The sequence below is a fragment of the Ambystoma mexicanum genome, chromosome 10, assembly GCF_040938575.1.
Source record: "Ambystoma mexicanum isolate Mex_15411 chromosome 10, UKY_AmexF1_1, whole genome shotgun sequence".
In the NCBI taxonomy this organism is placed as follows: Eukaryota; Metazoa; Chordata; class Amphibia; order Caudata; family Ambystomatidae; genus Ambystoma; species Ambystoma mexicanum.
The window spans coordinates 1,554,286,066-1,554,303,035 of NC_090932.1; the positions used below are offsets into that span (position 1 = coordinate 1,554,286,066).

The 16,970-nt window shown below is 45.1% G+C and overlaps 1 protein-coding gene across 1 annotated transcript in view; it reads left to right on the forward strand.

Moving 5' to 3' along the window:
- Window positions 1–16,970, forward strand: part of LOC138492569 (serotransferrin-2-like) — a 545,198-nt gene that overhangs the window by 147,894 nt on the left and 380,334 nt on the right. The window contains exons 5-6 of the mRNA XM_069619822.1: window positions 14,978–15,140; window positions 16,550–16,614. Coding sequence (XP_069475923.1) covers window positions 14,978–15,140; window positions 16,550–16,614 — 228 coding nt within the window. The remainder of the gene's footprint in view (window positions 1–14,977; window positions 15,141–16,549; window positions 16,615–16,970) is intronic.

A 16,970-nucleotide genomic window follows, 5' to 3' on the forward strand; every position in this document is an offset into this window, starting at 1 on the left:
GCTCTCTCCCTCTCGATCCCACTAAATAACCATCCTGAACCGTCTGTTCCTGTTCAGATCCGCCAGAGTGCCTGGAGAGCAGGAAAATGGCAGCTTTCCACAGTATAAATCACAACAACATGACATAACAAATATTAAAGCCCACTGCGGGAGAAGGACGCTGCTGTTGTTGGGAGCACTGTGTCATTTTTTGTGGAATGCTGTGCTTGGTGTGCAGCACTGCCCCCTGTGCCACTGTGCATTGGGGCGCTAAAGAAAAGGAGAAACCAGCAGCCTTTGCTGAGTAAGTCTGCCGCAGGAGAAAGGAGCTGCTGCAGCTCTTGGGCTTTTTACGGCTGGAGGCAGATAACTACATGCCAGTTATCACTAACTAATCTCCTAAAGACTCAAGGGGCTTTATTAAGAGGTTGGTGGTAACCCACTGGTGCTACCGGCGATTTGCTGCCAGCATCGTAACACTGATTCTGCCACCTGGATATCACAAGTGGCGGCGGAACGGTAAAATACCCATTCCCATGGAGTTCAAAAGGACTCCATGGGAATGTGGACACTGAAGCCCCAGCAACGTTGCTAACGGTGCCGGTGCTTCATTGAGAGACATGCCGATAGGGGCCTGATTTCGCAGCAAGTCTCGCCTGTCAGGGGTTCCGTGCCCCTACTGGCATTCTCATAGTATGGCAGTCCGGAAAGGGTGCTGGTACGTTGCTACCAGCACCCTTATCTCCGGACCACTATACTTGGAATGACTCCAAAGCTCTCAGAATGCTAAGTTCGGATTTCCTGTTTATTTGGGGACCAGTGATTACAGCATCTTGCATGCCATGAAAAATTACTGTGGTTTCAGAAGCTTGTAATAGGAGATAAGCATAAGAAAAAGTAGTGGAGGAATCAGAGGACCCCGCTTGACAGATTCCAAACTACCGTTCCTATTCAAATATATAAGCACAGCCGCACATGCTGCCTCCGACCTACTCATGTCTCTTTAATGGCCCCATCTGAGGGCTGTTATCCCACTTATCCTTTAAATAGGTAGGATGAGCTATAAGGGAAATGACTGGGGGTGAATAACCTTTGAACTTCTCAATAACTCAAGCCTTTGGGTCGATTCGAGCCAAGAGCTATCAGCCCATAGAAGCTGGGTTTGCAAATGGATAAACTGAGAAGCTACGCGAAAATAAAATAATTTGTAAAAACAACAAAGACAAAGCCATTCACCGACCGGTACATCAGAGTAGAATAAAGAGATGGGCAAAAGAAAAGCAACTCAGAGTAATGAACCTCATCAGGGAAAGAAACTAAGGAAAGTAGGCAACAAAAAAGTTGAGGACCTCCAACCGCCATTGGATAGCTACCTCTAAAAAGTTGCAGGAAAAATAGATGATCAAATAATGGCAGCTGAACGAGCCTTATCAGCAACTAAAAACCTAATGACTCCTATAGAATCTGTGTCTTTGCAACTAACTCCCCAAAGAAACCAATCAAGGGTATTCTCCCAGACATTACAACATCTAGCAATCAATCTTAAACCCTGCCACCCTAGCAACTGCGGAAGGTGGCGCACAGGTACCACAAACAGTAAAGACAATAAGTGCAAATAATGGAAGGAGGGGAACTTCTATGTCAAACGCAACAGAAGTCATTGACCCCTCTTTTGGAACGAATATAAGAGGTTTATCACCTAAACTCTAAGAAATCTGTGACCAACGCTTGATCCAGTTGACAAGATCAGCTCATGCATTGGCAATATTCAATATTTTTTTTCCAAAGGCCCGTTTATCAACGAAACAAGTTCCTCCATTCAATCACTTATGACTAAAGTTCAATCCATTACTGATCTTTTTAAGAATAACCTTTTTAATACACTCTCAGTCGTGGATGATTTTCTGAGATCTTTTAAATCTGAAGTTCTGAACTTGATTTCAAATAATGTAAATAATGGTCATAAACGTACTGATACTGACATTGTTACACACGCTGAATGTCTTAACAAAGATAGACCTAGTCCACAAAAGGTCTCACAACCTCCAAGGCAATTGGGATTAATTAGTGTAGACATTCATTCATCGGTTGGTGCCAAAATGACCCAAGAGCAGACATCCTCGGAGTAATTCTGGTACTGACCTTGGGATCCACGTGCAGTGTCCGCAGGTTTCGTGGGACGCAATGCCTCTTGTAGGGGGCATTGTAGCAGATCCACCTCTACGACCTGTTATAGCGAAGGGACTAATGCCCTGATTAATACAACCTCCCATTGGATAAACACCAACCTAAGAACACAATCCATAAACCCACAGCATATACGGATGGTCATAAAGACACGAGTGGACAACACAAAATAATGTTTGCATGGGGACAGCATAATTGTCACATTCTCTTATACAAAGATCACTAAATACACAATTAACTCGTACATGGGACGTAATGTCACAAACTCTGGTCTAACGATTCTTCATGTATCCTTCTTTTATCCCCCTGAAGGCAATTCACATCTTTAGTTGAATCCTAGACTCCAGTACGTGCAAAATGATTAGCTTCCCAAAGGAGAACATCACAAGGAAAGTTGGTCTCACTGAACCTAAGTTATTCCTTAATCGTATTCAGGGCATCTCTTCAACTGGTACAATTCAGGAAGGCATATCGCTTCTACTAGCTTCTTGAGCACCTAGAAAAAACCGTTTTGACTGCCTCGCTGATATGCAAGAAATTGACTGAATATCCTCCTTTACACTAATGTGCAGCACACCCCAAATTTCGGAAGTGAAAAGGCTCTCGTTTCCAAACAAGGCAGGAAAGCTGATCTCACTACCATGACAGAGACATCTATACCTACCCCGATAGGTCCATTTTCTTTACATTCGAGACATGGATGTCCGATTATCTAGTCGGTGATGGTTTTTATACTTATCATATTCTGGTACAAAAAATCCAAATAGGCAGGCATTTAGGTGGCATGACAACACTGGTAAAAACAAATTACGGGAGCCATCTCCTAACATCAAAACATACAATGACATTCCTCCAAGCTGTTAGATTTAATTTGATCAACTCTAATGATGTATTGATATTAAACTTTTATAGCAGTCCCTATAAACAATATAAAGATTGTTGTTTATTAGAACTGATCTTTTGGGGGCGTGGGGTTAACTTATAAATATAAAATGGTCCTCTGCCAAATCTCTTTGAGACAAAGGACAGGATGCTGGCACCAACCAGGTCTGATCCTAATTTGTGTGTTATTGTTATTATTATTATTATTATTATTATTATTATTATTATTATTATTATTATTATTATTATTGGATTCACATTAGGGACAGACTTATAGAAATGTGTTCCCGGAACAATCAATGAGCATTTTCCTAATGACAGACAAGGGAAATAAATGTTCAGTGCCACACAAGGGAACTCATGTAGTGATTATGTTTGCTTCCCTGTAAAGTTTTGGCATTTAATAGAAGATTTCTATGAGGTCGATAACATCCTTAGTGGCCACCATGCAATAATGCTGAAACTTAAATCATGTAATATGTTGAATACTAAAATGCTGCATTTGACGATGGCGAATCTGGTCACTTTGAAACAAAGAGTGAGGAGGGAAGTGACCAACAGAGGCAAAATACAAAAGGACATAATTATTTAAAACTTCCAGATAGTAGGTGCTTTACTATATGGCCTGGAAAACCAAGCAACATTGTCTCTAACTTCAGTGTGTTGATATCAAACATTTCGAATACTTATCAGACTACGTGTCGGAAAAGAGTTATGTTTTATAAACCAGGTTGGTTCAATACCGATCGCACTAAAGCTAAGAGTAGGCTCCTCTCAATCCTAAACAATTCTCAGACTCCCAAATTATAAATTGAGGCGAGTGCCAATTATATAAAGACCATTGCCAACAGGAACAAAGAGATAAAACATAATACTTGGCTGAACATTGTAACTGCATCTGATCAGAATGATGTAAAAAGAAATTGTTGGGAGCTGGTTATTTGGGAACCTCAACTTAAATGCAACGATTCTGGACTAGAATGGGACCAGACTAGTGTGATGAATCCTACAGAACCCTCACATAGCCCCTACCTAAAGTCTCCTCCCAGGTGGCCAAGGAAAGGCAGGCGCTTTCTGATCCTGACCTTGGGAGTGGTGTTCTGTGGGAGGATCACCTGGGAGGACAAAGGGCCCAGGGGCATGAGAGGACTCCGTTGAGTGAGACGCAGTATTTGTCTTCCTCTAGGGAGAATATCGCCTCAATGCCAAAGTATGTAATGGCTTGTTGTCATAATTTTTGTTGCCCAAGTTGAACATCTTAATAGGGTATCTATTTGGCCTTTATGGACCTGAGCATGGCCTTCAACAAGGTGAACCGACAGTAACGAAGGCAAGTGCTCAGTTCCTTAAAGTTCTCTGAAGAAATGTTACGTCTTTTAATTATCCTCCATCTAAACACTCAAGCATGTGTGAGGAACCGAAGTCATGGCCAATATATAGACTTTTTAATGTTGCGGCAGGGGTGGCCCCTATGCTTTTTAGTTTATATATACATGGTCTCTCCAAAACCAGGGTACACACTGGTGCTGATATCCCAAGAATGGGAAACATAGTTACCAATATTGGCATATGGCGATGATACTATTCTTTTTTTCTTCAAATTAAGTTTTATACATTTTTGACTTGAACAAGCAATACAAGAGAACAACAGTAGGTAGCTCTAACAATGTGCAACCACAGTCACTCCATAATATTTTGCAACACACAGGATACAACCATGAGAGTCCTCATCAATTAGTGGGGGGGACCTCAGTGGTAGAAACAGAAAGGATAATGCCCTCCTAAGGTGGCACCACGCGACACGCCCATTAGGCTGGAGCAAGTCAACACTGAGTCCCCCCCGCACAGCATATTATGGTAAGATTGTGACAAAGGGGCACGGTAAGGGAACAGACAAACATTGAGTAACAGAACTAAACAGCAAAGGGACGTCCGGTTCTCAGCATCAACCACACTGTGTCAAGGGATGGAACATGTGGGGCTGTTCAACCATGCTTCAGGTCCCTCACCTGGTGTCGTTGCCAGGAAGCTTCTCTGTGATGATCAGCAGCTTTTCAGCATTTTCTGTGTCCCAGAATAGATACTCCTTTCCCTTCCAGGAAACCCTACGCTTGGCTGGCCGGGGCAGTCACGCCTTGACGCCACTTTCCAGAAAGGCTTTCTTTGTCACGTTCAGCAACCTCCTACTCTTTTCAGAGGCAGGCGAGACATCAGGGAAAAGGTGAACTCTGTGGTCCTGTGTGGGCAACTCATGGTGACAACAAGTAAGACAGACACAAGTGATCACAGTTCAAGAGTGTTTATTGAACAATGAATGCTGTATGCAGGTTGGAAAAACGGCTAATTTAAACCTACATCTAAGATGGGAGCAAGCGTTGACCATCAAAATGAAAAATAGGGTGGTCCTAGTGGCGCTGTGTCAAAAATAAAAAGGGCCTATACCAAGAAGCCTATTGACAAACCTCACAACTAATACAAAAAGGGGTGTGTGATAGTTCTAAAGGAAAGAAAGAAGTGTTCTCAAATAATATGTTAGGATATGGTAGCCTGGGCCTCTCTTCCCCACGTTTTAGACACTGGGTAAGATGGGAGCTTGGAGAACAGTACAGTCTCGGGCATCTCCAGCAGAAGATGACAGTTCCAATGGCAGTTCTCAGGGCCTTCGATAGCCAAGTCTCATTTCACTTGAAAGTCTCTTGCCTTCGAGGCCTGATGCGTTCCACTAATAAAAACTAAATTTCCTTTAACCAAATGAAAGTTCTTTAGGGTGCTAATGATTCACCCCTGGGTCTCCCTTTTCTGGGCACTCACCCTTCTCAATTGTAATCCACAATTCAGATTGGGTGATGGTTTCACCCCTGGGTCCCCCTCTTCTGGGCGCTGACCCTTCATGTATCGGGTTCCTTAAGTCATATATCAGTTATTTTCAGATTTGAAGTTTGGATGATAGCCTCACCCCTGGATCTCCCTCGGTCGGGCTCAAAGCCCTCTTGACTGGCGTACTCGAGTGATGACTTCACCCCTGGATCTCCCTCTGCCGGGCTCAAACCTCTTTCGACTGCTAGTACCTGGGTGATAGATTCATCTCTGGATCTCCCTCTGCCAGGCTCGGACCCCTCTTCTCTGGCATTCCTCCTTCGGGTTTACTCTTGCCATTTCTTAACCTTTGCTTTCACTTTTCTCAATCTTGGGGTAACACATTTTCACCCTTGGATCCCCCTCTGCCGGGCTCTGACCCCTCCTGATTCTTAGCCTCCCCACACTGGGTTTACTATGGCTCTCAATGTGGGTGTTAGTGGCTCACCCGCAGGTCCCCTATTCTGGGCGCTGACCCCTCTTTACTTTTATAGTTATACTTTTACACAGTTCAATGTTCGCAGGATTCACTTCCCTTGCTTTCACAGTGCTCGTAGATCAAAGTCTTTCGATTGTACAGGAATTTTGCTTGACCCTTTGTATGACCATTTTCACCTATTCGCTGGATCTCCTATGCCCTTGCGGTAATTCTAGTTTTTCTCATCTGGGGCTTGACCAGAGTCTCCTGAGTTAGCACCCATGTGGTGCCGGTTTCCCTCTGCAGCTGGTCTCCCCTTAACACTTGCACAGTTCATTCACAGTTCCTTAAACTTGCTTCAAACTTGCCACTTTGCGATTCTGTCACTCAACACAGCCCGGTCCTTATCGATTCTCCCCTCGACTCACCAGCTCTGATGAACCGCCTGGCCTTTTGCTTTCCTGGAGTCCAGTGCGGTACCAAGGGCACACGAGCTCTCCTCGGTCCTGATTATCAGCATAAGCTTGCCCAGTGCACCGTTGACATCTGCTACAAGACACTTGTGCTATTGTTATTGCGGTTTCAGGCTCTCTTCCATGAAGGTTCCGCGGGTCTGAGACAAAAAGGGCAAGGTCACTTCTCTCCTCGCCACCCTCTCGATTCCTGCCGCCTTTCTCCTTCTTTTGAACTGCCGTATGATAGCCGCCTCATGCTGTCTGCGGTGCTCGCCTTGCTCGTATTGTGCTCTCCTGCTACCCCTTTTTCCCTGTGGGGAAAAGTAGGGGTGGTCAGGTGTATGTGATTTAGTCAATTGCCTGACTTTGCCTGACCCTTGTGTCGGGACACGTCAGGAAAACAGTTTTATTACAAGACCGTTGTGTAAAGTTGTTTGTATCAGAAAGGCGAGAAGTTAGAGAATTCGAGTATCCTACGGGGTAAGATGGGGAAGGTTTGCGAAATGGACGAGAATGACCGGGAGGAAGAACAGAACATAGGGGATTTTGGGAACGGTAGTACTCTGTCATAGTAGATTGGGTTTTTAGAAGATGGCAATCAGAGGGACGGGATCGGTAGGGTTTGCAGGGTGAGTGGGAATAGCTGGGGTCATGACATGAACAAAGGGGATTTTGGGAATCATAGTGTTTTGTCTGATCCAGTTGTGAATGCAGAAAATAATAATCAGGAGGATGGGGAGACGAATGACTAGGAGTATTCAAGCAGGGACTGGGAAAACAAACATACTGAGAGGGAATGTTTCTGAGTGTACCAGGGTTGAGGCCTTAGAGGATTGGTTATGTACAGAGGGGTTGTTGCATCTAAGTAAGGGAGATCTTTTAGGTTGAAAGGGAGGTTGACTTGGTGCAACCTATAAACGCTTCAGGACTCTCGTCTCCCTCGTCGCTTTCTTCAGCATAATACCGCGTCTCACTTTGGATATTCCACAAGCATAACCCCGGGTTCCCCTACCCAGGTGATCCTCCCCTACTGGTCCAACCCCAGGAACTGGATCCAACAGCTATGGCTGTGTCCTGGCCACCTGAATAAGGGATTCTTGAGGTCTTACTGGGAGAATACCCTCAGGTTTCTCACACTTGGTATTCTAACGTTTTCTTCAACACTGCCACCCTCAGGATCCTATCTCGTGAGTCGCTAAACCAGACCAGGAGCCTGGTCCTCCCAGCCAATGCCTGCTTCACTATGGCATCGACGATTTAAGCCGATAGCACTTTTCAACATAGATTGGGTCTTCTTCCACCTCCAGGTCCAACATCTCCGGGAGCCAGGTAGTGACAAAGTCTATTGGGTACGACCCTTCCACTTCTGTTGGGAGTCTGATGATCCGTAACTGAGGGGTCTGCACTGCATTCTCAAGGTTTTCAACTCTAATTTCCATTGCTCTCTTACCTCTTGCCAGCAACTCAAGCTCCCGGCTGATTTTCTGTACTAGAGGGAGAGTCTGAGAACACTGACTGTCCAATTCACTAGTCCTTTGTTGCAGCAGAGTGGATCTCGCCTCCAGCTGGGTCACCCTCTCTGTTAGTTTATCAAACTTCCCCTCCAGCCTGGAGATTGATTGCTCTATCCATCCTAGAGCAGGCATAACGGAATCATGGGACGTCTGGCTACGCTGCCAACTACGGGGCGCAAAAAAGGTAATGTCCTCTGGAACAGATAATTTTTCCCTTTCCCCGGTGCCATGCTGCCTATTGATTTAGGTAAGCTACGGACCACAAGGGCAGCTCCAAGAACTATAATGGCTCACTGTGGACCAGGAGCATTCAGTAAAATATCCGGACTTCAGCCATCCGAACAGCAGCAGTTCCCCCGGCCACCACGCTATCTTTAAGCCACCCGCTTCTTGTGGTATGCTGTGCTCCACCACAGTGGCCGCTGCTCACGGCACACGCCTGCTAGCTGCCCTGTCTACTTCTTTCAGTGACGGGCACTCTGTCGGAGGCCGTTTGCCTTTTACTCAGATCGTGCTGTAAGGCCCGTGCGGAAGCGGCCGGGAGTGTGCCTGCAGCAGGGTACCCCTCCCCGCCATGCATCGCCCCTATCACGATTTATCCAGCATGCACCTGTGGTGCACTCTCGCCGCTCTGCTACTTCGCCCGACTCCTGTTTTCAGCACCGGCTGCTGCAGGCTACATCTCTGCACCAGAGGGACCAATCTCTCTGCTTTATCCCCTTATGAAGCACTGCAGGTTATGGAAAAACCCATGCCAGCCTCACGGCATCAGAATGCCACAAAAGGAACCCCTGCTGCATAGGCCCTGTTTCATGGACCGGAGCTGCACAGTGGATCCACCATCTTTTTCGGGCCCTCGAGTGCCCTGGTGATACTATTTTAATAGCGTATACTCTATACTCCTTGCACACTACAAAAGCTGATTTTGGATTATACACTTTTTATGAATGGGCTTGTTTGAAAGTAAACATACTGAAGTTGGCAGTTATAGTTTGCCACAGGGCAAGACATACACACAAAATACTATCTATGTGCAGCAACAACTCAGTAATTCCATTGCTCAAAGAATTTGATTACCTAGGTGTCCGTTTCTCAACAACATTTTCACCGGACCCTCATATTACCAAACAGACCAATAGGTTCAAACAAGCATTGGGGGTTGGAGTAACTTGTTTTCTTTCTGTGTCCAGCTCTAAATTGATAGACCTAATATTGAAAGTGTTTCTCTTTAAAGCAGCCTCAGTAGCAAAATACGGAATAGTGCTTTGGGGCTATGCAAAAAGTAATGATCTACAAATAATATAGAATTTCTTTTTTTAAAGTTCTTGGGTGCACTTTGCTCAGTATCAAACAATGGGGTGCATATGGATCTGGACTGCACCCACATTAATGATGATTTAACTATTGTGAAGGCATCAGGAAGCAAGACACAGACAACAGATTCAAAGTTCAAAAAAACTGTTTTACTAAAAAAAATGTCAAGATGGTAAAAGGCCTAACTCGCCCTATACTAAGGTAGGATTTCGCTACCTGAACAAAACTGAGGTAAGTCTGAGTCCAAGAGTTCATCTTAAGAATCTGGCTGTGTCCAAAACCTATCCTTGCCCTCACAACTAAAGCTAAACAATGTGTAGGGATGTCAGCAATAAAAGAAAACAGTGTTCAACAAAAGTTCTGAGCTTCTTTTGCTCGCAACTTCCTTTCAGCTCCCCTCCACAAGTGTAAAACCGTTCCACAAAAAGTCTCAAGGTTATCTCTTTTAAGTTCAAGGTTGTACAGTTCTAAACAGGTTGCAGGTGAGCTCTCTCAATTAGACTTACCTGACCATGATTAAGGGAACATGCCTGACCTTCACAACACATTACAGGCATCTTCTTCGTCCCAGTACCAAAGTGGAGAAATGGTATAGTGTTCATTACTCTCAGCTGCCTCGTCCTCATCTGAGTACTGTCAAGTGTCCCAAGAGGGGAAATGAGGGGAGCTGACTTACAATAACCCATAATGGTCGGGGGAGGTTTAGGTTGGTCATCAAGAGGGAAAGGGGGATACCGTGTCTCGCCTGAGGGCACCCCACTCCCAATCCTCAAGGGCCCTCTACCTATGTGATCCTCACTTGCTTCTCAGCCACCGGGGTCAGGATCAAAAAGCAATGGCCTTTCCCTGGCCACCTTCACAGAGGATACAAGGGGAGTAGAAGTTTCGCACACTATCCAACCAATTCTACATTGGATTTGGCTTTGGAAGAATCGAAAGGCAGAATTTATCAAATTACTTATAGACCCTCTATTAGTACAAAAATAAATCTTGGCTGAAGATCATAGAACAGGTTCACTGACATCAGTGCTCTTTCTTATTTTCATACATCAGACACTTTAAGACAACCTATGGCATATCACTTAAAAAGGAGGATTGCGGCTAATGTCCAAGACAGGAGAGAGACATTCAAGCTCTCCAAACCATTTAATCGCAAACATGCAATCATCACTGAATGCTCAACACAAAAATATCTGCTATAGTCATCCAACCCAAATCAAAGGATTTTAATAACAAGAGCAAGGTTTAACTGTCTCACACTTAGAGCAATAAGCAGGCAGGCAATAGTTGCATGGTGTGCCAATGTTACACTCACCTGGCTCCCACAGGGGCGTCGGTCGGACCTGGACTGCTGCGGCCTCCACCCACGTGATGCGTAGTGCAGCGATGACTGACTGGATCTGCCCTCCTAATCCTGTCTGCTTGACCCATAGAAATATTCTCCTTATATTCTTGAAGGATGAGCCCTCCATCCTGCGAAGCACGCAGGGGCGCGTTGATGACCAGTTACTTCACTGGCCTGAAGATATTGGAAGAGTTGTAGACGATTCCTGACTCCAAAAGGTCCTGGCGAAGAGCTGTAAGTATATAGTTCGTAAGAGTTCAAAATGTCTGGAATTCACTCCTGTCCAATTCCTCTCTTATCTTGCAGCTTTGACCCAATAAGAAGATTGGCAGCTGAAAGCGCTCCGGGAAAAGTCTGTGTTACCTAACACTGTCCGGTAAATAATGCTAAGGGTTAAACTTGCTGCTTTCTCCTTATCTTACAGGTGCGGCATAAGAAGATGTGGCGTGCTGATGAATTATACCTCCGGCGGTAAAATCAGGTAAGCATATGGCGTCTAAAGAGATTGTCTCTGTCTGTTCTCTCTGCTCACCTTGTTGTTTCTTGTCCCCCTTAGGTGCCGGGATTCGGCGATGTAAAGATGGAGACAGCGCCGGATCGAGGAGATGCTGCGTGGAACGGTGAGTATGGCGCGGCGCTGCTGCTGGCGATGTGATGCATTTAAAACAAAGTCTTTCCTCTGGTTTGAAGATGCGATGAATCAGGAATCAGGTAAGAAATCAGATAATACTCTTGTTCTAACCTTTGCTTCTTTCCTTCTTTCTAGGTGCTACAGGTTCGAGGCGGGCGTGGCAGAAGGCTGGATGCTGCTGCTGGCATGGTGAACGTTATACTGCTGGATGCAGAATAACGCGAAGCGTGTGCTGCTCTTCGGGCGTGGTTTAAATAGCCTCCAAAGTAGGCCCAGGTAGGTATTCCTCCCCGACCACACCCGGGTAACAAAATAGTCCCTAAGATAAAGTAGTCCCTTCCAGGCCTCACATGGGCTTGGACCTTCTTGCAGCATGGTCTGCATCAGGTAAGTGTGCACCTATGAGCCCATATGAGCCTGGCGCCATAGGCGCCAGGACTGAACCCAGACAGCCCCTAGCAAGGGTTGCTGGGTTTTCTCAAGGCGACATGATGCCTGCTCCCGGGGCTGATGGACGTGGTCTGGATGCCTGGGGGTATGCATCATGACAGCCAAGCTCAAGTAGAAGACTTAGCGCATTTCTTGTTTTTTTGCCCTGCTTACTAAAACATTAGAGCAACAACACTGATAGCAATACTGAGAGAGACAGCTCTAACCCAGCATCACCGTATTTACTGTGGGCTGACTCCCAAAAAGTGGAATGGTCACTATTAATGCAAGCTTTGCATAAAAGGAAACTATTATTAGCACTTTAAGGAACTATGAGTAAGTGAGCAATTTTTTTAAATAAATTGAGTGTTTTTAGCTTTCATTTTCATCCTTTTAATGTCTTATTGTTAAATATATATGGTTGTATACATGAAATTGTGCTCTAAAGATGAAATATTGTTGTATTGTTGAGTTGTTTTCATGGGAAGTTTTTCTTTTCTTTCTACAATAAATTTGAATTGAAATGTTAAAGTTGAGTTGTTTATGATTTCCTCATTTTGTGGCTTAGTTTTAAGCAAAATAATGTAAACATTTTTATGTATAATATTTTCCCTTTTGCAGAGATTTTTCATGTTGCACTTATCAAATGTTTATAAGAAGTAGGTACCATGGGACCAGTGACCAATCACGTGTTGGCGTTTTAGGTATTTAGGTATTTTCCAGACCAGTGTCCTAACATGGTCGTATCTGATCTGGGTTGGGTCTCTTGCGGAGCAGTCATCAATAGTGTGTGCATGGACTCAGCAACTCTTAGACCCACCACCACTTGTTAGAAGGATCCTTCCACTCCGGGGTTCAGAGGATTGGGTGGCATGCCTAAGGCTAAACTAATAGACAACCTTCATCTTTCCCCAGCTTCCCTAGTGGTCGCTCTGGCAAAGGAGTCAAAATCTGCTCTTAGGACAGGAGCGGCATAGACGAAAATGCACGGTAACACATACCAGTGGTATTATGAAAATATTCTTAATATCTCATGAAAAGTATTTAAGATGTTTAGCGGGGTCAGTCGGGTCCAGTGAGTCTCTGGAATCGTTTAGGACTTGTGACCCCATTTGTTAGGGTCATTCGCGGTGTCAAAGATAAACCGGGTCCCTTAGGTATTCAGTCTGACAGTTCATTCCCTGGGGGTGCCTTAGCAGTTATATAGGTTGAACTGTGAGTCAGTCTATAGCAGGAATCAATGTGAGGGATAGACCAACTTCTGATTGTTTTTTTCGGGATACTGGTCCTGATGCAGCATGAACGCCCACATTTAAGTTCATGTCCCAATGTTACGGATAGGACCTGCCATTGAAAACCTTTGCGCGCCTTTCGACATGTATTCAGAGCACAGGGGACCTTGTGATGTGATGGGGCGTCTTCAGCTCTTTTGGACTGCGGGCTCTCAACACTCTGGTCTTCAAAGATTGGAGGTCAATAGCGGCAGGTCTTGCGCTTCCGCTGTCCAGGGACAGGTTGGGTGGGGAAGGATCTTCAAGAAAGGACCGCTGTGGGGACACTGGTTATGCCGCTGGTCCAAAGGAAAGCTGAACTGCTGGAGCTGGGTTAGGCTTCATTTGTGTGGGCCATTGATAATGTAGGTCAGATATAAGGCGGTGAAAAAGGTTTACAGTGGAGGTAGTTCCATGAGAGATGTAGACCTTGGAGCTCTGATATTACTTTAGTCTTTCTTTCATGCTGTTAGCCTTTACCTGTAAGTAATTACCTTACGCCTATGGATCTGATGGTTATTGGTGTCACAGTGTCTGGTGCTTTCACTTTTTCTTGTATCGGGTCCAATCAAGGACATGGCAACAAGGCGTTCTTGGCACTAGGGAATGCCTGAGGCTTTCAACTCGGCTATTCCTGCTGGCTCAGTGCTCCTTTGCTCCCTCTGGTTGGTGGAAATCTAGTGTAGGAACATTCGGGGCAGAACTTTGCTGTCAGAACTGGTCTTTTGAGAGTGCAGGGCCTTGCAGAGTTTCCTTACAATTCCTCTTCAGGTCAGCATCCTCGCCTGTGCCCAGGACCCCTCCCCATGCTTGACCAGGTAGGTGTGTAAACCCTCAGTATATAGAAGATTGGGGGCTGTCTGTAAACTGAGGACCCAGTCACATGGCTGCATTCTTTTACACTTTTGAACCTTCTATAATACATAATCTAGTTTTATATTGCACTACAAACCCGCAGGTATCTAAGCGTTGAAATAACAGTTGATATTATTATCCCACCGTGTGGTACTCAATTGATCTACCTCTGAAGGATGAAAGGCTGAGTTGGCCCTGCCAGAATTCGAACTTGCATCAGTAGCAGCGCACTGATGTCCGAATGAGTGCTCAACTCATTGTGCCATCTGGCCGACATACCTTAATCACTAACTCGGGTTTTCACATTAACATTTCTCAGGCTTCGTCCTATGTTTTCTCTGTAGGTGTGCACTTGAATCCAGACCACCTTAATAATAATAGTATGTGGTTATGGGTATTGCGGTTCATACTGTAAACATGACCATGTATGTCAATATCCCATTCACTCTCGTGTAAGAAACAAGGTCTGGCTTTTGGGATGTTTGCTGGACTCCCCCATTCCAATAGGTTGCACCACACTAGATGCAAACAAAGGGTGCCATCTAGTGGTCCTTACACAGTCAGAAAGACTTGCACAGGTAACAGGTTCCCTTTGGGAACCATTCAGACATTGGCATTTGTGTCTCTGATGAGGTCTCACATGGGGACTAACCAGGGAAAACGAGGGGGGAAATAGTTTAGGCAACCAACAATCCATCTCAAGGCCTGGTGTTGGAGAGCTAGGATGGATGTTTGCATGTTTACATCTCACATTATGCTTGTACACATCAAGCTTTGACTTCTTATAGACATGCCCTTGATTTAGTATGTGACGTGTTGTCCTGTTTTACTTTCAATAAAGTTCTTGGGGATTATTTCAATGCCAGCTGCATCCCTGGAGTTGGAGTGACATCCCCGCAGCTGTGCGCACTGTGCCAAGGCCAGAAATCCTATGTACGGGACAAGAACCACTTCTGCGAAACAAGCCACAGCGAGCCCTTCTCTGGCTCGGACGGTGCCTTCAGGTGAGCTCTTTTGATGCACCTTTCTTAGGATCAGGAAATCTGAGGGCAGACGTAGACACTTGCTTTTGGGGCTATGGTAGAGTGACAAGGTAGAGGATTACAAAGATATTACCTATTGATTAACTAAAATGTAACTGTACTGTATAGTATTATCTTTGCTCATTGTAACTGCACTGTATAGTCATTGTAACATCACTGAATATTCAAGAAATGCGCCTAGATACCTTTGGGTTAGGTGCGCTATATAAATGTATAAATAAATAAACAAATTACATAGACTGGCATTGTTGAGGGTGCACCAGCAAAAGGTTCACTGACCTGTTCAACCTAGAGATAATGGAACTGATTTCAATCTGGAGTAGCCAGGGGAGGCGGCGGAGAGGTCCTGTTCATGAGATGAAAATGAAAAGCTTGGCTTTTAGGGACACAGTCTACACCCCTAAAATATAGAAATGGGATGAGTGCTCATTTTCCTGGGTTGCAAGACTAAAGTCACCACTTAAGAGGCTGTTACAAGGTAGGACATGTCATGTAAGGGGAGTGTGCATTGTTCGTTTTTGTTTCTTTAAGGAATTTTGTTACGTGTCCCATGTTGCCTACCCGCCACTTTCATGCACTTGTTCGCCATGCTGGCTTTGCAAAGCTAAAGTTTGGCTCTCGGGGCCAGTTTCCGTGGGATGTCTAATGAGTGCCTTCACAGAATGGGGCTTGAGTTCTTGCTGAGTCCCATCCACTGAGCCTGATCAGCTCGCATCAACGTTCAAACCCGTGTCTGATGTGTGTCAGCCCACCAATGAATGCAGGTACTGTGACGCTGAACTGCCCCCGTGGCCCCCTTGTACCCTAGAGACTGGTTAGGCCACGATCAGTCCTGTTTTTGACCCAATATCCTTTTTTGGTAGTACTTTACCTTCCACCCATGGAACTACGCTCAGAGTGGTACTTTCTCCATTCTGTTGCATCCTCTCTTTTCTTTCTTTTGGGGTGAGTCTTTGTATAGTAATCTCTTTTCATTCATTCTACTTGCAGATGGTGTTTTTTGTTAGTCTTTATATTTTTATAGAACCTTGAGAGAACATTATTTTGATCTGTGATGTTGTTTAGGTTATTACTGGATCACCTTCACAACCCTCTTAAGAGTATAGTCTGCCCTCGGCCCGCGTTACCACAAAAGATGAAGGAGGTATATGTCTTGATTGTCCCTGTTTTACCTTTATGATTGTGTGTTGGTTTGTAGAAGTGAGAGGACTCAGACTGAGGCAGAATCCAATTCATCACACCCATGCAGCCCTAGGAAGGTGTGCAGAGAGGTTTGATAGAATGGCAATCTCTGAATGGGGGGGGGGAGTGGTGACCTAGCCTTCAATTTCTCTTCAGATCAGGCTAACACACTGTTTCTTTCCTCACAGCTGTCTGAAGAGTGGTGCAGGAGATGTGGCTTTCCTGGATCACATCACGATAGCCACTGCGTCAGGTACAGTATATTCAGGTGGCACTGTTGCAATAGCTACAGTATATACCCTGGGGAAGGTGCTGTTTCAATAGGTACAGATCATCAGCTATAGGTGGCACTGTTGCAAGACGTAGAGTATATCTCAAGGGAAGGGAACTATGTCATCAGGTAATAATAATACCTCAACAGGGAGTGACACTGTTGCACCAGGTGCAGTAAACAATTGCACTGTTTCAGTAGGTGCAACCTAGCTGTCGGGATGACATTGTTGTGACAGATGGAGCACATCTGCAAGGGATGCCACTGTTTCAGATACTGTCCACATAATGGGTCACTCCTGAATCCCCAACTCCAACAAACACAGGAGCACATCCACA